The sequence below is a fragment of the Sceloporus undulatus genome, chromosome 2 (genome assembly GCF_019175285.1).
Source record: "Sceloporus undulatus isolate JIND9_A2432 ecotype Alabama chromosome 2, SceUnd_v1.1, whole genome shotgun sequence".
Classification (NCBI taxonomy): Eukaryota; Metazoa; Chordata; class Lepidosauria; order Squamata; family Phrynosomatidae; genus Sceloporus; species Sceloporus undulatus.
The window spans coordinates 269,589,439-269,610,891 of record NC_056523.1 but is presented as its reverse complement, the minus strand read 5'-3'; the positions used below and the strand labels follow the sequence as shown (position 1 = coordinate 269,610,891).

The 21,453-nt window shown below is 40.9% G+C and overlaps 1 protein-coding gene across 1 annotated transcript; it reads left to right on the top strand.

Annotated features, from left to right (window-relative positions):
• The first annotated feature begins 3,182 nt into the window (after positions 1-3,182).
• Positions 3,183-21,352, top strand: SLC25A46 (solute carrier family 25 member 46). Its single transcript, XM_042451063.1, has 8 exons — positions 3,183-3,554; positions 4,604-4,646; positions 8,609-8,666; positions 8,968-9,045; positions 9,279-9,379; positions 14,335-14,391; positions 15,411-15,468; positions 18,830-21,352. Exons 1-8 carry the CDS (start codon positions 3,290-3,292, stop codon positions 19,406-19,408), a joined length of 1,239 nt encoding a protein of 412 aa, XP_042306997.1. The 5' UTR covers positions 3,183-3,289; the 3' UTR covers positions 19,409-21,352.
• Positions 21,353-21,453: the final 101 nt, after the last annotated feature.

The window sequence follows — 21,453 nt, the reverse complement described above, 5'->3', positions numbered from 1 at the left end:
ACCGCCAAAAAGTACGTGCTCGGCACATACTAGGGTTAGGAAGGGCGTCCTTTCCGGATGGGTGCCGCCATTTTGACTTAGTGGACGCTTAGCGTCCGCACGTCTCGGCACTATTATGACACCGCAAGTGCGCCAATGGTGCTTTGCGGTGTCATAATGGCGCTGCAAAAAGAAGCTGCATTTTGCAGCTTCTTTTTGTTGCACAAGGGAGCAGCGCAGTTTGGCCGCTGCGGCTCCCTCACACAACAAATGAGGGCAGCGGGAGACCGCCCTTTTCAGGCGGTCTGTAAAGCGCCTAGGTCTACCATTCTACTACAACTTCAAACCAACCAATCTCAGTCACTGTTCCCTTTGCATTCAGTCATCTTGGAAGCAGCAACCAAGAAGCCTCTTGTCTGTGCCAGCCTTGCCGCAAAGGCCAGCAAAGGTCACTGCTTGACTGGCTGTTCAGTTGCTGCTCCCAAGGTGGCCTGGTGCAAAAGGGAAGCTTCTCCGCAACAAGGAAGAACTCTCAGTCATTCCTTGCCAGGACATAGAGGGGGATGCAGCCAACTTCCAACCTTTCTCCGCAGTGAGGAAGGACTCTCAATCTAAGAGAGGCGAGAGAGATGAAGGATTCTTTTGAAGAATCAATCCCGAGATGTGCCTCCCCTCCACACACACACACACATATTGCTTCTTCTGCTATCTTTTTTCTTAGCACTACTGCTGAGCTCCATCCCATTCCCACCTTTGTAATGCTCCGTATTGCAGACCTAAACAATGGGGCAAATGACTGTTTTGTTGTTTTGTGAGATATTTAGCTTCCCTCCAGAGAGTTCCAGTGCTACAACAAACTACAAATCCCAAAATTCCACAGCATGTTAAAGCACCATCAAACTGGATTATTTCTACAGTGGAGATGAGACCCCAGAGATGTTACAATACCCACACCACCACTCTATAAACATAGAATAAAAGTGAAGTAGTATGTCTTAGAGAGCATATTTAGGTGGGTCAGGGTGACCAGACATCCTCCTTTTCCAGGACACGTCCTCCATTTCAACCTTCTGACCAGGAGGAATTCCCAAATGTCCTCCATTGTGCCATGGCTCAAGGCTATGGAATTCTGGGAATTGTAGTTGGTTGTGGCACTAGAGGGGAGCTTCTCAGAATTCCATAGAACGCTGTGGCAGTTAAAGTGCTGTCAAACCAGATTATTTCTGCAGCGCAAGGGCAGCCCAAGCCTGCAAAGGCTATAAAATATTGCTTTGCTGCGATTTCCAAACTTTGGACCTCCAGATCTTTTTGGACTTCAGCTCCCAGAATTCCTGTTGGCTGAGCTAGCTGGGGCTTCTGGGAGTTGAAGTCCAAAACACCTGGAGGTCCAAAACTTGGAAATCCCTGCTTCCTCATCCCCCCTGCTATGCATGATCCCAACTTATTCCTAAAGTGGGAGCGTTGTGATAAATGTAATTTGTTTTAATTATTGTCGTAATTTAATTATATTTTAATGTACTATTTCTGTATGTTTTAAATTGTATAGCTTTTTTTTTTAAAGTTGTAAGCCGCAGTCTTGCAGAAGGGTGGGCTATAAATAAATATTATAATAATAATAACAACAATAATAACAACAACAACAACAACAACAATAAAGCAACTTAAGATGAGATCAGTATGTAGAGAGATCTTCTTGTAGCACCTTTGAGACTAACTGAAACAAAAGAAATTGTCAGCGTGAGCTTTTGTAGACTTCAGTCCACTTCCTCAGATGCATCAGATGCAAGTCTATGAAAGCTCCTGCTGCCAACTCCTTTCTTTTGAGTCTCAGAGGTGCCACAATAATCTCTCTACATACTGAATCTACAGACTAACACGGCTACATCTTTGAATTCTACCATTAAGATGAGATCAGTTACTGGCTCAGTGCTAGGGAATCCTGGGAACCGTAGTTTTGTGAGACATTCAGCCCTCTCTGTCAGAGAGAGCTCTGGTGCCACAACGAACTACAATTCCCAGGATTCCCTAGCACTGAGCCAGGATAGTTAAAGCGGTCTCAGAGTACATGGTTCCTGCAGTGTGTCTTGGACCAAAGGCCCCCCTCTCTCTCTCTCTCGTTTACCGGTGCCAGAGGTGTCCGCCCGCCCCTGAGGCGCTGGATGCTGAGGGAAAGGGGCCTCTTCTCTGGGCCTCCGCCGGCCATTAAGCCGCTGCAGGGCGGTTGCTATGGAGACAGCCAGGGCCAGGCGCCCTTCTGTGGGGCCCTTTCCCCGCCGCCCTCCCTGACTGTGTTGTTATCTGACTGGGGCTGAGGAGACTCTCCGACAGAGGCGGCTAAATGTCTCCCAAAACTGTAATTCCCAGAACTCCACAGCACTGAAGCTGCCCTGGCTCAAGCGCGATTATTTCCCCAGTGCAGAGACTGCCAAAGAAGCATCCCTCTAACTTTCCTTGTCTTTACGGGTGCGTCTGCACTGGAGAAATAATCCAGATTGACACCGCTTTAACTGCCATAGCTCAGTGCAAGGAATCCTGGGAACTGCAGTTTGCTGTGGCACTAGAGCTCTCTCTGACAGAGAAGGTGGAATGCCTCCCAAAGCTATAATTCCCAGAACATCATGGCATTAGACTACGGCAGCTGAAACGGTATCAACGTGGATTATTTAGCCGCACTGAGTCCCTGTACTGGGCGGAAGGCAAGATAGTCATCATCATCATCATCATCATATTTCTGCAGTATGGATGCAGCCTACTTCCTGAGGCCAGACGGTTAAGGAGTGATATGGTAGCCCAGTTTAAATACTTCAAGAGATGTCATATTGAGGAGGGAGCAAGCTTGTTTTCTGCTGCTCCAGAGACTAGAACACAGAACAATGGATGCAAGCTCCAGGAGAAGAGATTCCACCTCAACATTAAGAGGAACTTCCTGACAGTAAGGGCTGCTCAACAGTGGAACACACTCCCTCAATGGAGAGCAGTGGAGTCTCCTTCCCTGAAGGTCTTTAGGCAGAGGCTGGATGGCCATCTGTCACAGCAGGGGATGCTTTGATTGGGAGTTCCTGCATGGCAGGATGGGGCTGGGCTGGATCGGGGCCCTTTTGTCCTCTTCCAACTCTATGGTTCTGTGACTAAACGGCCCCTCCCTTCCCTTCCCAGGTCACATGACCCGCTTTGGCTGCGGGCGGGGTTTACTTCCTGTTGACCCCGGAAGCGCAACCAACCCAGCGGCGGCCTGTGAGGGCGCCTCGTCGCGGGGTCCCTCTGCTCCTCCTCCTGGCCCTTCTCTCGCTCTCTCTCCGCGCCGAGACCGATGCATCCGCGGCGCCCCGAGGGCTTCGACGGCCTGGGCTACCGGGGCGGCCGGGAGGAGCCGGGGCCCTTCGGGGCCAGGCCGGAGCTGGGCCACTGGGTCAGCACCCCGCCGGACATCCCCGGCAGCCGCAACCTCCACTGGGGCGAGAAGAGCCCGCAGCTCCTGGCCGCGGCGGCGGCGGCAGGGACCCCGCTGACCGGCCCTGGGCTGGGAGAGGAGCCCTATGGCGGCGGCGCGGGAGGCGGCAGCGGGGCAGGGAGCGGTAAGGAGCAGGAAGAGAAGGAGCGTCCTCTGAGCCCTTGGCCTCCCAGAGCCCTCTCCGAGCTGAAAGGGGTGGCTGGGATGCCCTCAGAGAAGGACGGGCTGCTTCGGCTTGTTTGGGGAATCAGAGACGGAGGAGGAGGAGGAGGGATGGAGGACTGGACCCTGCGCAGCCTCCCTTCCCTCCTCCCCCTGTAAACAGAAACGATAACTGTAAAATGCAGATTACAAATACAGTAGAATAAAGCCCCACAATTCCCTCCCCCCTTAACCCCAGATCAACAGACGTAACAATAACTGCCACAACATACCATTAAGATCATGAAAACAAGGACTAGGGCAGGATCAGTGGGATGGTTGAGAGGATGGCCCCTGTCACTGGGGGAGACTGTCAGAAGAGATCTGTCTTGGCAGCCTCCTTTTGAAAGGGTGGGAGGTACTAAAGCAAGTGACAGGACTTGCCCACAGGGAATCCTTGGAGAAGGAATGCTTGCCCATAGGAAAAGACTGGGGAAGCATTCAATGTTTCTCTATGGGCAGGTATTCCCCTATGAAGTCAGAGGTTTTCATGGCCGGCATCCATAGTTTTTGGTGGGTCTTTCAGGCTCTGTGGCCATGCTCTAGAAGAGTTTACTCTTGACCTTTCGCCAGTGTCTGTGGCTGGCATCTTCATATCATGCACTCTCTGAAAACGCCAGCCACAGATGCTGTGCGAAACACCAAAAACAAACACCAGTTTCACCAGTGAGAGCATTGGTTCCTTGCAAAAGAAACCCACATCCATACCTAGGTACATGTAAGCAGGCAAACATTGTTCCTTTTTTGCCATTGATGCAGACAAAATACACAGATGTACATAAAATAGTACATTATTATATTTGTAATTATCCCGTGTGTTTTTGCCTTTATCAAGTTATGCACCTCTTCAGCTATGTTCCTCCTATTGGTGCTTTGCCATATAAATGCTACACATAAGTCATATCAGTTGTACTGGCGGTTGCTGTCTTTTTTATTGTGTTCTTAAAACCAAATTGTCTGTCTGTCTTTCAGAACAGTTGAATCGGTTTGCAGGCTTTGGGATTGGCCTGGCAAGGTAAGAAGAGCTCTAGTCTGTTACCAGTAATGTTGTTACAAAAGCAAGAGTGCTTCTTTTCCAAGAGCAGTATTACTGTTTGTATGTTGAGTAGGTCCATACAACGAAAGAGTTTAATATTGTCATCAAGACTTAAAACAGTTTGCTCCCACTCCTATAAACATGTATGGGTGAGCAGGAGATACACATGCTTTTCATAACAATATAGATAAAACAGCTTTAAAAAGAATCCACAAAAAGCTAACGTCAAATTCAACAAAAAGTAACGTTACAGAAATTTAAGAAGTCTAGTCTTCATGGAATTAAAACTAAGAAGTATCCTAATATGTACTGGTAAGAGGCTCCATAACTTTGGAGCAACCCCTATAAAGACTCCATTACTTTTACTGCAGTCTGTCTGTCAGAATTTGTATTTATTGAAAAGATGGCCAAGCCTGCTAATACCAAGGATGCTGTCTCCTTCATGCAAAAAGGAGAAGTAATTAAGTTATTCCGGCCCTATCAACTTCCAGGATTTGGTATGTGTCAGGGACTCCTAGCTGGGTGATGCACATCTATCCCAGGTTTGTCTGGCTAGGCATACAGCTCAGCACAAACGTAAGCAAGAAGAAATGGGAGGGTTCATGCTGTCATATGAAGGGATCCATCTCTCTCATGAGACGGCAGGTGCTACATTAGAATGTTTGTACTTGGTTTGTACATTGATGAAAAAGACACATTATGACTTCTTTCGTTCTACCAGCTACCCTATAGTGTTGGAAACCCCAAGACACATATCTTTGGGAATTTCAACTTCCATGTTAAAGCCAGGGATTTCTCAAGATCAACATGATAATTGTCAGCTCACTAATTCAGCAGGGCAGGACGCATGAAATTGAAGGTGTCCCTTGTGTCCTCATTGTCCTTGTCAGACAACTTTCTGCTAATCTCCTGATTAAACTGTCAAAAGGCATTGCTTGTGCGGCTGCCCTTGAAGATGACTTGAAAGGTTCTACTAATACAGAACACGGCATGTCTACAATATGTCTATTTTAGTAATACAGATCTAGTTAGAGCCAATATTTTGAATAGCATGATTATACAAATAAGAATAGCACAGTTCATTTTAAAATACAGATTAAACGATGCAGTTTAGCACTGTCCATTACCTTTATACTACAAAACTGTATTGTAGAAACATCTTTTCAGTTTGTGGGTTTTTTTGGCAAACTGGTTAACAAACACAAGAGTGGGTTTGGTCAGACCAAAGAGAGTGCAGTTCTGACTTCCTTCCAGGAGGACCTGTGGAAACAAAACCAACTCCCCCCCCCCCCCCACACACACACACACAAGATACCTGTTGGTGGGTCTTTCTGGTTAACCTGTTGCTTTTCTAACTGCCACTCTTGGAATGTTCCATAGTGACTTAAGGAAGAATAGCTCTCCCCATGAAATTATGACGCCTAGCAACCAAGACATAGCACCACATTCTTGATCCTTAGAGGTCCGAGCATCTTCTCACCAGAGTAGTTGTGTAGTCTACAGCTCTTGGCTCTTCCCTGTGACTGATGAAGTCTTGGAGGAAGATAATAATGTAAGATGCCTGCACTCCAGGCCATAAATGTTGCCTGCTGACATCATCGTTTATCTGTATGTAAAGATTTGCATAGTTTGTATGTTCTACCTAGGAGACAGACCTTTCCAGTACTCATAGTCTTACTATTATTATTATTATTATTATTAGTGTTTATTTATATAGCGCCATAAATTTACACAGCATTTTACAGACATCATCAGTTCAACATTCAAACATGCCAACAGTGTACAATCTAAAAATCATAAAGTATAAAACTATACAGTAATTAAGGAAATTATACAATTAAAATACAAAACTATCAAAACAGATAATACATATAATCAAATCTAAATTAAATTAAATTAAATAATATTAAAATTAAGTTCCAAATGCTTCAGAGAACAAGAAAGTCTTTAATTCATATTTAAAGTAAGAGAAGAGATAATCTGCAGGTGTTTAGGAAGATGGTCCTAGTATTGTACCATTTTTTCCCACTGATTAACATTAATGGTCGTGGGTCACTTCACTTCCATGAGATTAGCTCACACTTTTCAAAATATAGGAATGGTTCTCATCTGCATTACTACTTGATAATGGCAGCAGAGTAGCACAGGCAAGCAGCAGCTTTTGTTAGGTTCAGTTGGCTTGCCCTTCTTAGATGTTTTGATACCACTATCCATGTACTAATATCCTCCTATTACTACTGTTGCAATATTTTTTACTTAAAAGTGGATCCGAAACTTAATCTAATACAGAATTCTATAACTTATCTATAGATTTTGAAAGCTAGAAATAGAATGTGGATAATGCCCATGCATCAGTAATAGCTTCCTTTTCCCTTCTAGACCTAATTCAGTTATTGATGGTGATCTCTATAGTACTATAGAATATATTCTCTCTTTGTATTAGTTCTTGATAGTATTTGAATGAAAGACAGGCTTTGTATATTGTCTTTTGCCCAAATAAAATCAGCTAAGATTAGGAGTAAAGCCTTTCCCACTTTTTCACCACCACTAGAATCAGCATAGTAGAACTGTACAGTTGTCCCTCCATATCCACAGATTCTTTATCCATGGATTCAACCATCCACAACTTGAAAATATTTTTAAAATATATAAATTCCAAAAAGCATTTTACTTATCAAAGGTCCAGTACAGACGGGCGGGAAGTGCCATCATGGGGCCAAAACTTGGGTTCAGGAGATCACAGGAACTGCACACTCCCAAGCCCTAGTATGTGTGGGCACCGCCATGATGGCGCGGCCCTGCCCAAACAGGGTGCGCGTCCATGACGTGCGGGAGCCTGAGTGCCCAAACTGCTCTGGGTGGAAGAAGAAGCATACTTGAATAAGTGGATGAAAAATCTGTGGATACGGAGGGCTGACTGTATATTTAATGGGACTTGAACAACCACAGATTTTTGGTATCCATGGGGCATCCTAGAACCAAACCCCTGCAGATACCAAGGTCCCACTGTATAGCCTTGCTGTTATGTTATACTGAGTATACTGTTTCTTTTATTGTGTATCATTTTTTCTGTTTTTATGGCCTAAATCAATGTTAGGCAACTAGTCCAAAATTAGGAGATTGAGTACAAACACCTGAGAGCTCTGCAGCATCTCTGACCACTCTCCAAAAACTGTAAACTTTTTTTTTTATTTTCCAAAATGTCATCCTATAACTTTTGGGGTTGTTGGAAGAATTGTCCACCTACCAGGAACTGACCAAAAGCCACATTTCTGTTTGAGAAAGAATTGCCTCTGGCCTGGAACAGGCTATTCCTCTCAAAATGAGACAGGCCTGTACCTTGTGGCACCAGGAACTCATGGGGAGGGTTGTATTTACAAAAATAAATATTAACAACAACAGCAGGATTGGGTGGGCTGTAGTACACTCCATGCCATGCTTTGCCCACTACTGACCTAAATCATGGTAATGCTGCAGTGCTAGCACAATAGAGCTTGCCTTTTCTCCCATTCCCCTGCAGCCATTAACACTGTTCAGAAACTAGCTTTGGAGAATTTTCTAGTAGTCTAGGCCACATTATTGGGGTGCACAGGACCCACAATGGCGGAGGGAGACCACCCCTTTCTGATTCTCCTAATGGAAGCAGTTGTACCCTATTGGATCGTGCCCTATATTTAAATGTTTTGTTGTTATTTTTATTCCTACATGTATAAATAAGCTCTTTTAAATGAGTTTTTATGCTGTTAACTACTATTCACACACTATTGTATTTTATTTTATTTTTGTATCAGTGCCACTGCTGTAATTTGTTCCACTTGGCTTGAGCAGGGAGCAGTTAAAAGTTGCAAAACGTATCAGAGTTATGTAAATCATTAAATTCTAGGTATGTGTCAGTATTACTTTGTGAAACATTAGTATTTAAAAAAAAATCTTTTTCCAAGTTTGTTTACAGAGAATGTTCTGGCTCATCCTTGCATCGTTCTGCGTCGACAGTGTCAGGTAAATAGTTTACTGATATACATGTGTCTCTTTATTTCTTTTAGACTAGTCTTACATTCCTGGGACTAAACATCCTCAAATTTCATGGGACTTCCAAGTAAACAAGCATGGAATTAAGATGCTAGTATTAAATTGATTGTCACCTAAAGTGCTGAGTTTGATTAGATATTGGTTACAAATTCTAATATAAACATGCTGAGAAATCCAAAAATGGTCAAGGAACTGGCTAACTGTAGCAGATACAATTATATAGAAGTATACACCTATGCATATTTATAATTGAGTGTATTTATTTTTACAGGTTAATTATCATGCCAAGAATTACCACCTCACACCATTTACAATCATCAATATTATGTATAGCATCAATAAGACCCAGGTTAGTATTTGATGTACAGACATTTTTCTTAGACAAAATGTACATAGTCTAAAAATAGTCAGAATTCTAAAAATATACTAGTTATGCACAGCTTTAAAAGTAATACTGTTCATATAATTATTCAGTATAAAAATATGGGTGATAATTCAAATAGAGCATTGTGTAATAACCTTAACAGTATGATAAATACATGATTGGTCAGCCCCTATATTTTCTTCATCCTCTAACTCCAGGGGCCCCGAGCTCTTTGGAAAGGAATGGGAAGCACTTTCATTGTTCAGGGTATAACTCTTGGAGCCGAAGGTATCATCAGTGAATTCACCCCCTTGCCAAGGTATTACCATTCTTTTATCTCAACCTTACATTAAGTGCATTATTTATGTAGGTGAGTGTGTCTTTGTTGTACTCTCAAATGTCTGGATTGATTGCTGTTTTATCAGGGTGCTGTATGATAGTAATATCTTGCATGTGTGTAAAATGCTCTCTAGGTCACAGTTATTGACATATTAAAACGTTGTCTCTGCCATACAGTTAGGTTTCTTCTGTAGTAATAACAGTTTGTATTTACCCAGATAGCAACATTGAGAGCTTTATGGATGTATGATACCATTGTTTCTCAAAAGCTATATATGCAGGCCAGCCATATAAGGTAATCATTATATTCCATTAAAGTTATCCATGCTTGTCTCTGTTGGATAAATCTTATTCATGTCACTTTTCAGTGTATGATGTACATCTGTATCTACCACTAATCATAGAATCGTAGAGTTGGAAGAGACCATCCAGTCTAACCCCCTGTCATGCAGGAACTCCCAGTCAAAGTATCCCCAACAGATGGCCATTCAGCCTGTCTTTAAAGACTTCCAAGGAAGGAGACTCCACCACTCTCTGAGGGAGTGTGCTCCACTGTCAGGAAGTTCCTCCTAATGTTGCAGTTGTATGATTTTCCTCCAGTTTACTGATAATTCTCACTACTGATCTGAGTCATAATTAGTATTTCAAAAGCACTGAGAACAGACAAAGGAGTGAAATAGATGGTCAAAATAAGCAGGTTTAAAAGGGACAGAGTTGCCATACCCAAGCGGTGAGGGTGGCATGCCCAAAAGAAGAAACCATGACACCTCCTATGGAGATGAGTCAAAAGGGGTCATATAGGGTTAAGGGGGGACATGATTGTACCTTGCCGGCATTTGCATGGGCACACCTCTGCTCCAATACTCGTTCCCAGTGAAGCGCTGCACATGCAAATATGTGCAGGTGCACAGGGATGGCCATCTAATGGCATGGCAGTCACTGATAGATTGCTCCTGTGAAGGTATGCAGGGATATGGGGGGACAGTAAAATAAGTTCCAGTAGCACGGCTTGACGCCATGACATGTGCACTCCAGCCACCTTGGAGCGGGTGGTGCAATTGGTGGGGTTTCAATGCAGCTTCAGAAAAAGCAGTTTCAAGCCACTTTTTCCTGCCCATCTATTTCAAATACCTGGCCTGAAGAGAGGCAAATGTTTTTGCAGACCAGTCCCGTGGCTCCCTTGATATTGTTCCATGCTTTCTGCTCCCGCTCAAGAGTAGGCCATCAGCCTGTTGCTAAACATGTTGTCACCCCTCCACATGTGCACACACAAACACACCAAACTTCCAGTTCTTTGGAAGGGGATCGCTATCCAGATTCCTTATTTCCCCACCTGCTGACTTAGGTGGGCAGGGACACTCACGATGCTGGTCTATAAAGGACCACTGTTCTAAGGTCTGAGAAGAATGCCCAGGGAGACTGAAATGTTCTGCCACTATTTTTTGTTTATTCCCATTCCTATGTCTGGTTTTATGAATTTTCCTCTGGTGCAGGGGCTGACCTGTTTGCCCATGTAGAGTACTAATGGGCATGTATGGCATAAATCACTTGGAGGATGAGCATGTGAAGGCCCCCCTAATATTCTGGGTGATGCCATTAGGTCTTATGATGACATTTCCTGGATAGATGTGCAGGCAAAGTTGGCTCTTGGTTTGTGGCAAGGCTTAGTACCTGTGTTCCCATCTGTGGCATGTGACTTCCTCTGTATGAGTACCTGTTTGAAGTTTGAGGATATCTGTATAATAATAATTGTTTTATTTATATACCGCTATTCCAAAGATCATAGTGGTGAACAGCATAAGTATTAGCAGTAAGCTAATTTGCCCCCAACAGTCTGGGTACTCATTTTAGCGACCTCGGAAGGATGCAAGCCTGAGTCGAGCTTGGGCCCTTTTGCTGGTCTTGACTCGCAACCTTGTGGTTTTGAGTAAATGGCTGCAGTACAGGCATTTAACCACTGTGCCACCAGGGCTCCTTACTTGTAGGCAAGTAAATGTCGGCCACCAAGAGCCTTGAAAGAGTGGTGGCATTAATGTCCAGAATGGGTTGTAGTTCATTGATGATGCCTGAGGGTCCCCGTTGGGAACTGTATGTGCCTAGTGAGGTTCTGTCATTTTCTCTCTTCAAATTGTTGTATATAGATTGGTCCTGGGTACAAGTTTCCCTTATTTATTTGTTGGTTTTTTTTACTTCATGTGGTGGGTACTGTAGTTTGAGAAGTGCTTATTGTAATTCCTTGAGTTTGGCATCCCTGTCTTTTGGGTCTGAGCAGATGTGATTGGATCAGAAGGTTTGCTGTTGCTATGGATCTGGTGATATGTTCAGAGTGAAACTGGTGGCATGTAAGTACGTGTAGCAGTCCGTGGGTTTGTGATATAACGTGGTGCTTAGATGTCCATTTTGTGCTGTACTGTGGTGTCCAGAAGTGAACATGTTTGTAGATAGTTCCAGGCTGATGTTGATGGACGGGAGGGTGGAGTTGTTGAAACTGCTGAAAGGTCTTGAGTGAGTCTTCTTCATGATCCCGATTATGAAGTACAGTGGTACCCCGGGTACGAAATCACCGCGTTAACGAAATTTCCGGATACGAAAAAAATAAATAGGAAAAAACTGTTTCGGGTTACGGGTTTTTTTTTTTTTTTTTTTTTTTTCGGCTTACGAAAAAAAATTGTGCTTTTCGGCGCTTTTTCACACGGAATCGCGGCTTCAGCGCTAGCGGCTATGGCTTTTTCGGCTAGCGAAATTTTTCGGGTTACGAACGGCGCCGCAGAACGAATTACTTCGTAACCCGGGGTCCCACTGTACAGTATCAGTGTACTTCAGGTAGAGGACCAGTTTCTGGGTGCCGGAGTTAAGGAAGCATTGTTTTATGAAGATATTGGCATATTGTGGTGCCATACATGTGCCCATGGCGGTGCCATTAATTTGAAGGTACATGTTACTAAAGGTGAAGTAATTGTGTGCGAGAACAAACTGGCAGACCTTGTCACTGATCAAAGTACACAGTGCCACAAGCAGAGGGCAGAAATGAGCAAGATGTAAGTTGTCAGACAAGGAACGTGTTGATTAAATCTACATGCTACAAGCAGAAATTCTTAGGCTATATTGTGGAACATGCTAGGGAGTTAAGAGGAGAAAATAATCAAATAATCATTTTGGTCCTCTTAACTGGATAATTATGAATCTTCCATGCTCAAAAACTGTTGTGGGTTATGTTTAAGAATGACATTAGAATAAGAATACATTTCCTTTCAAAATGAGAAAAGGTGTTACTAAATGTAGTGATCTAAAGAATAATAAAAGAGAGTATGTTACGACAGAGATAAGACAAGTAGCTGAGAAGAAACCTTGCGGGCAGTTTGCCTGAAGAAGACATGAACATATGGATGGATGGCAACTCAGGGAGCCAAAAATTAGACTATAATGTAGGGGAAATGAAAAACTAATATCTCTTGGTGGCTCTTTCTTAATAAATATGTATGCTTGTATCTGCATGGTGGGATGCCATTGTACATTTGTACATTTCCATTTTTTATTTTGATTTATTTACTTATTTATTATGGACCCGCATCACTATATTTGTGTTCCTTTTTAATGGTATAAATAGTAATTGAGTTTTCCTGTGGACTGCAACTCTTTCTTATACAAGCCAAGATTAACAGTGGGAATGTCTGTACGGTCAGATTGAAAACAGTTTGGCCTTGGGTAGCTTATTTTAATAATTCTCCTTAACAGATTATTGCTTCATAGATCTTGCTTAGATCTTCTTCCAACCATTGCGAATACTTTTCTGCTCCAATCAAGTTGAGCTGTGTTAGCTATTGGATAGGTCAAAGCTGATTATTGAATGAATCCTTGAAGGTTCTTGAAAGCAACCACTTTAAAATGATCTTGGCAACAAGAGTCTGGAATCAAGTGTTGGTAGATTAAAAAAAAACAAGAGTAAAATGTATTTAGTTTACTAGTCAGAGTAAAGAGCTATGCCTTTCAATTCTTCTTTTTCCCTTTATAATAATTAAACTTGCAAATTGAAATCTGAATCATATAAAGCATTTGTGGGTATGATTGCTTTTTAGAAAAGATGTCAATAGTTCTGCATTATTTCAAAGAATAGGAATTAAAATAGGATTTGAAATACAGGCAGCCAATTTGAAGTAACTCTTGGTGAACAAAAACTCATGAAATGCTATTGATTTTAAAGGAAATGCATGAAATACCTTGAGTTAATGTGTTTGTTAAGATTGTGAGCATCCCAATCACTACACTGGTCTGTTAGTTCAGTCAGTAGATTAGTTTTAAACAGATTCTAGTAGGCAGTTTTAAAATGCTTTAAAATACATAATTGTCAAGCAATGAAATATTACTGTAGAGTTATACTCAAACCATTTTTTGCTCCCAGGTTTCTCAACAAGTTTTGAGGAATTACCAATTGTTTTCATTTGTTGTACCTTGGTACTAATACTTGCAATGTATTGAAATGGTCAAGAGTATGTCATTTATTTATTTGAAACAACTATTTGGAACAGTATTTGAAAAAACCATTAGAAATCACATAGAGATCAGTTTACCACATGGAGTTTGTTTGGTCTTCTTACAGTACAGACTTTCTGTAGCAAAAGTTCTAGACTTCTGCAGCATTTCAAGGTGCACCTAAAAGGCATGGAGATAGGATCTTATGTTCACTTCTCTGCCAGGAAGTGTTCTGCACATCCTCAGATGTTCCCATTGCAGTGCATTACAGTGAACAAAAAGTGGAAAAGTATATACAGTGGCCTAGACCTCTTTACAAAGAGCATTAGAAGTCCTGCCAACCTTGTAAATCATATTTAGGATAAATGTAGGTTCCTTTGTTCTAAGTGTAAAATATTGACTGGTATCTGTGCTTGGATTTTCATTTGTGAAAATTGTTGGACATTTGATGTTTTAATATTCCAGAGAGCTTTCATATAAATGGAGTCCCAGGCAAATTGGAGGACATCTTATTCTGAAAGGGTAGGTACTGGTTTTATTATTGAAACTTTTTGACAATTCGTGTTTTGAAAATTATAACCAAAAGTGACAGATCAAGCAGGTACCATAAATTACTATTAAGATGTATAGAAGGAATATTATCATTTGCTTGCAATATGTCGTATAACAGTTTTAATGTAAATTAAAGATTGGGATTTTCAAGTCGCCTTACTTTTGTTTATCAAAATCTGTAATATATTTCTGTCTCACTTTGGTTACTTAGGTCCAATACAGACCGGCACTTCGTGCCAGCCTGTGGGCGGAGCCACAGTGCAGTGTTCGCACTCTGGATGCCATGACTCCGTTCCCATTGCGCCATGATGCCATGCACCCTTCTAGACAGTGCACTGCATCATGGCACAACTCCAGTGCAGCACCCAAACAGTGCAGCGCAGAAAGAGCATCATCATGGTGTGCCGCCACGTCTATGGCACCCCTTCCAGGGAGCAAAAAAAGAAGCCACTTTTCGTGGCGTCTTTTTGCTCTCTCCAGAGGCTGTGGCATGCAACTACTGCAGCCCTAATACAGGGCGAAAAGGGGTGGTGTCCTGCCACCCCTCTGTACAGCCCCTTATTTATTTAAATTTTAGTAAACTGCTGTATCCACTGATAATCAAAGCTGGGACTTTGAGTAGAACTGTCATTTCTGTAGGACTTCAACTACTGAATGGATGTAGCAGAACTCATTAAAACATTATTCTTCCGAGGAGGAATATAAAGCACATTGAATTGCTTAATGTCTACATATTCATACTGAGAAGTATTACAATAAGAATCAGTAACTGCTAAATTGATCTTTCATGTGGATGGATAATTTTAGTATTAGGAGGCTTTCCAGGAAGCTCCATCTCCAAACATATAAATCTAAGACAATTTAGCCTTCATGGGATAAACTGAATTAAACTAAAAAGCTTCATCTCAGTGATATTGTTCATTAGACTTTAAAACTGTAGCAAATAACAAATGTTGTTTTCAGAATATTAATTGTACTTATTTCTCTAGGTTGACTTATGTGATTGCAATGCCTTTTTATTCAGCAAGTCTGATTGAAACTGTGCAAGTAAGTTTTAAATGCTTTTTGTATACCACCCCATTTAATCACTTAAGGGATCAGAGATAAAGGAAGCCTAGAAATTGTCCCGTCTTTATCCTAAAAACTTATCTAGTCTGGCCTTTGACATTCCACTCCTATTTGCATTGTTCCTTGAGGAGGAGAGATGCTACAGGATCAGGAGTATGAATCATGGGGCCTTGCAGATGATGTTGGACTGTATCTCCCAGGATTCTTCAATTTTGACTGTGCTGACTAAGGCTTCCAGGATGTTGGATTCAGCAACATCTGGAGGCCTACATGATTTCCCACACCTGCATCAGTTGTATAACATGGGCAAAAAAGCCTGCTTCTGAGTGTAGCGTTTACATGCCGCACACCCCAGTGATGCCCTGAAGCCAATGTGAAGCACCTGGCTGCCCAAATATGGGCGGCTTCAAGGTGCTCCAGCAGTGCTGCCTTTATACACAGCACGCTGCTGGAGCAGCTTGAACCCAGCTTTGGACTGCAGCTGAGCTGCAAAAGCTGGCTCTTTCCCGGCCCAAAAAGGAGCAGATCTTTCCCCCTTCTGTTTTGGCCAGCTTCAAGGCAGATTGGGGCCATGGCGTGTGGTTACCATGGCCCCAATATGTCTTCGGAAGGAGCGGCTTCAAGCCACTCCTTCCTGCCCATCTGTTTCACCCCATGATCAGGTTTCTGTTTACTAATTCTTGAGTCATTATCTTTAACTGACTTTACTCAAATCTGGAGAGTGGTGAATCATATTTGAACCATTAGAAGAATTCCCTTATTATATGCGACGGAATTCCCCTCAAAGAAAGAGTGTTGGCATATTTCAAAGCAAATTGTTTCCTTCCTGTTTTACTGCATTTCCATTTATGTGACTCAATCCACTTGGTGGCGCACTTGTCACTTCTAGGGTGTTTGGGGTTTGAGTTTGGTTTGAAGCACATTATTCACAGGACATATGAGGCATATGATATTCTAAGTCACATAGGTAATAAATCTTTTTTTCTGATTTCATGATTTTTAAATATTCTGTGAAATTTCTCCTGTGTTATAACGGTGTTGCATTCACAAGAATCTGGAAATTATGTCATATGACTTCCCTTTTGATTTTTGGCTGCTGGAGAGTAAGGGCTTGGGGAGAGTAAAGTTAGATAAAACTCTACACTCTCAGATGGGGGGCATCTTTCGCACACACAAAATTGAAAAATCACCTGGAAAAAATGTTGTTGTTGTTGTTGTTTTACTTGAGGCCTGAAATAAAGGTTCAGGAGCCATGCACTCCAAATGAACAACCACTAGAAGTCAGGCCCACAGGAACCTGTCTTTCTTTGCAACTTCATATGCCAGATGGGAAACCACATTTATACAACTGCTTGAAATACCGTATATCCTGCCATATGGCATTTTGGAGTACTGATCAAGGAGGATCCAAAGCCTTTTTTAAGTTGAATGGAACTAGTTACATGGTTCTTGGAATCCTGAGCATGGATATTTGCGTTTGGTATATGACATGGTAGGATTCAATGATGGTTAACCTGTAAACTGAATCTTTCATACGAAGATGAACATTTTTGCTTGTTGCATGGCAGATGGTACTCCAATTGAGAAATGAAGGCTCTGCCACAGAGAGTTCTTAGTGCATCCTGAACTTAGAGTCTTGTAGCAGTAGTTATCTACCGTAATCTTCCTTGTTTCTTCTCCATCTCATTATCTATCAGTCCCAATAAAAACAATTCTGGTTTGAATTGAATATTAATCTTCAAAATCACATATGTAAATCCAATTTTACTAGTTTTCTCACAGGTCCACCATGTGGAAAAATGTCCCAGCCTTTTGTTTACACTTCTAACATATTAGAAGCTTCTTATGTGTTTTAGCCAATCCTTCTGCAGCAGTACAGTACATTGTTTTATAAATTTTCTCCTTCAGATCATAACACAACATGAATTTCAGTCCATTTGACCACATTTCCCCATTGTTCCAGCTATATATTATATCCAAAATTCTCTGCCATTTTATCATACAGTTTTTACCATGTTCCTCTTTTGATTCCCATTTTAACAAAAGCTTATACATTTTGCCAAACAGATGTTCATCGTCTGTATATAAGTGAACTTCAGATTTGGGCCTGTTATACTCAAAACCATTTTTATCAATTTAAATTTTTCAAAAATTAGTCTAAGAATATCACTGTAAGGTGTAACTGTCAGACACCAGCTTCTCATTTGGATAAATTCTACAGTCCACGGATTCCACCACATCCAAGGATTCCACCATTGATGGCTTGAAAATATTCAAAAAATATATAATTTCCGAAAAGCAAACCTTGATGTTACAATTGTATATGGGGGACACCATTTTACTATGCGATTGTATATAATGGGACTGGAGCATCCATGGATTTTGGTATCCACAAGGGATTCTGGGACCAAACCCCAGTGGATACCAAGGGTCCACTGTATATTGTTCTTCATCAAATTACAGGAGGTAAGTTGGTAAGTTAATCACCTTTTGTTGTTGGTTCCCCCCCCCCCCATAAAACGTTTCTTATGCAGAGACCCATAAAGGCTTCTTTAGCAATAACCCTGGTTTGTATTTTTTCCAAATTCTTAACAAGGCACTTCTCATGAAATGATTATTAAAAACTAAATTACCTCTGACTTTATTGTATCACAAATATTTGTGCCAACCAAACCTCAGGTCGTGTGCCTCTAGATCTAGAATCTGTTATTTCTTAACATAATCCAGTCCTTTAACCATACCAAACAGCATGCAGAAAAGTATATTTTCAGATCTGGTAATCTTATCCTCCTTTTTTTGCATCTTACATTTCACACTCAGTTTCTTTCTTTGCCATATAAACCTTGGAAAATCCTTCTACCATTGCTTATATGGACTATAGTATGTCCTGGCACTGGTTGAACCCAATAACCACTAGGTTATGCTTCAGATATGCTAGTTCTCTGGTCACCATCCCCTACAAAATGCACAAGAGCAGCACTGACTAATGTCAAGATCTGAAATGCATTTTGGCAGTTTTTATTGAGCTAGGCTTGTCAGAGAAACTTGAGACTGATTTGTTCAACTTGAAAAGCATTATGTCTAAGATCAGTTATGCTTGTAACTTTTCCATTCTCTGGAAAGATTTTATTTCCATGCTCACATGGAGATTCTTATCAATAACCTGAAGTTGAATTTATAGGATTTATTTAAATAAGTAAACAAGGATTTGCTGTAACAGTTTTTTATCAATAACCTGAAGTTGAATTTATAGGATTCATTTAAATAAGTAAACAAGGATTTGCTGTAACAGTTTTTTTTTAAAGACATTTGTTCATGGCAGTATTGTGTTTTCTTTCAGAGTGAAATAATTCGGGATAATACTGGAATTTTGGATTGCCTGAAAGAGGGCATAGGCAGAGCAATGGGCTTTGGAGTGCCCCATAGCAAGCGTCTCCTCCCTCTTCTGGCATTGACCTTTCCAACAGTTCTGCATGGTGTTCTTCATTATATAATCAGTTCTGCAGTACAGAAGTTGGTCCTCCTCCTCCTTAAGAAAGAGAATTCCTCCAGCCTGGCAACAGACAACTCAAGTTCTGTACAAAGCATGTTGGATGCTTATTTTCCAGAACTTATTGCTAGCTTTGCAGCCAGCCTTTGTGCTGATGTCATTCTCTACCCACTGGAGACAGTTTTGCACCGCCTTCATATTCAAGGGACACGCACCATAATTGACAATACGGACCTTGGGTATGAAGTTCTTCCAATCAATACTCAGTACGAAGGAATGAGAGACTGTATCAATACCATAAAGCGTGAAGAAGGGGTATTGGGGTTTTACAAAGGGTTTGGGGCTGTAGTTGTACAGTATACATTACATGTAGCTGTGCTGCAGTTCACTAAAATTCTTTACTCCACACTGCTTCAAAATGTTTCTTAAAAACTTAATGGATTTGGCCTCCTAAAAGGCCACACTTTCAGAAGGTAGATAAGCAAGTGAAATCTGAGAGTTTAGAATCCACATGGGTGGTTTTTCTTCTTGCTGCTTAGAATGTTCCTTTGTAAATAGAGATGTGTGTTCCCTTATGTAATTTACACAATACTTGATCAAGGGGGAAATAAAAACATGAAAGCTGAGACAGGGCTTTTAAAATATAAGAATGTAAATAAGCTATTTGAAAATATTTTATAAATCAGTACTACTGTGTTTAAGGTATATGGTTTTCAAGCTGCTGTTGATAGATCTTAAGACACAATCCTAATGGCATTTTCTACTACATAAACTCTGTCTGAAACAAGTGGTTGACGTGGTCTTGTCTATAACATCTCTCAGAGACTTACTTGCACTTAAAGATTGTGCCTTAGGTTCTGTCTGTAGCTTGAAATGGGAATTATTTTGATGTATTGGAATGCCCTCAGAAACCAATGAAATTTGACAGTTCAGTTCAAAGAGTTTTCCATATGATTGCTGTAACATGGATTTAAAATCCTGATATTTTTAAAAGATCATTGCTGTGGTTAAGAATTTGAAAGGAAAAGACATAAGGCAGTGATACTGGATTAATTTATGTATTTCATGAAAATTCCCTCATATCTTTCTGACAAAGATATATGATACACAAATAAGCGTAAAGAAAAACAGTGAAATTGAATTTGTTCTACTTAAATTACCTAAAAGAATCTTGCCTACAAATGTCCTCCAATTCAATAAATCTAGAAAGCCAGCAAATATAAGACTTCAGAATGAAAATACATATTCATTTGACAACCACTACAAGACAGTCACCAAAAGAATACTTGAAAGTCAATGTCTACTGAACTAGAATGGCTTTTATTAAGCAACTACCTTCAAAGCAGTTGTGTTGTATATCCCTCACAATTCCTTACAGCTTTGTGTGCACAAGTACATCAATCATGGCCCTGAATTAGCTTGTTTTCAAATCTAACTCAAAATATAGACACTCTGCTTGACTTTAATGTTTCTGATTATTCATGCTGTGTTTCTCACATAAATATGGCTTAATCTGTGGCCTCTATATTTCTAGCACAGCAGTCTGAATTGTCCTGACTTTAGCCATTTAAATTCTTGTTGAACTGTTCTTTTAAAATAGGTGATCATAGAGCAGAGCTCTGTTACTATCACTATAATATGTAACACACAATTTGCTTTATTTCTTTCCCCAGATGTCAAGCTTTGGCTTTGTAAAACCTAATTCCAATAATTAAATGTTTATTTTTGCTTCTGTGTGGAGGCTTGGTCTAATGGAGGTGTCTAGAAAAATTATTTTTAGCAATGGAATAGCATGTTAAAGAAAAACCTTTGAAAAGTTCTTGTTTCTCTCATGCATTAATGTGTGTTGTAAGAAACTTGGTATGTCTGTGTGAGTCTAGTAAATTAATGTTCAAATTCAGGCTTTGTGTATAAAAGTATTTATTTAATAGACTGCAGCTGTTAGAAACACAGTGAACAATTCTGACGCACAAGAAATGATCTATAAAAGAACAGTGCAGTTGTTTGGCTTGCCATTACCTAATGTCCATCAGTGTGCGAAGCTATTCGATTTTATAACTGAGGATAACAAGAGGATTTCAGTTGTGAAATCTGGACAGCTTTGAAGAATGATGCATAAATTACTTAAGAAATTCAGGACAGATTTCAGCTTTTTAATGTATTTGTAGATGTAACATTTTCATACTGCTCTAGAATGCTCTTGAATACGATAATACTTTTAAATGAGCGGTACAGTCTGTCACTTTAAATAAAACTGTTCAGACATTGTTCTGTCGTGAACCCCTGGGTCTCTACGACATAAGGAATTTGATTCACTGAACCTATAAAGGGGAATTAAATAAAAACTGGTGCAGGTGCCATTTTGACAAATCAGAAGAGTGTTTGATTATTATGCTTATGGAGAAATGATCTTGAGAGCCACTTCATATTTTATGAAATCAATGCATTTATTACTGATGCACTAGTACCCTTTG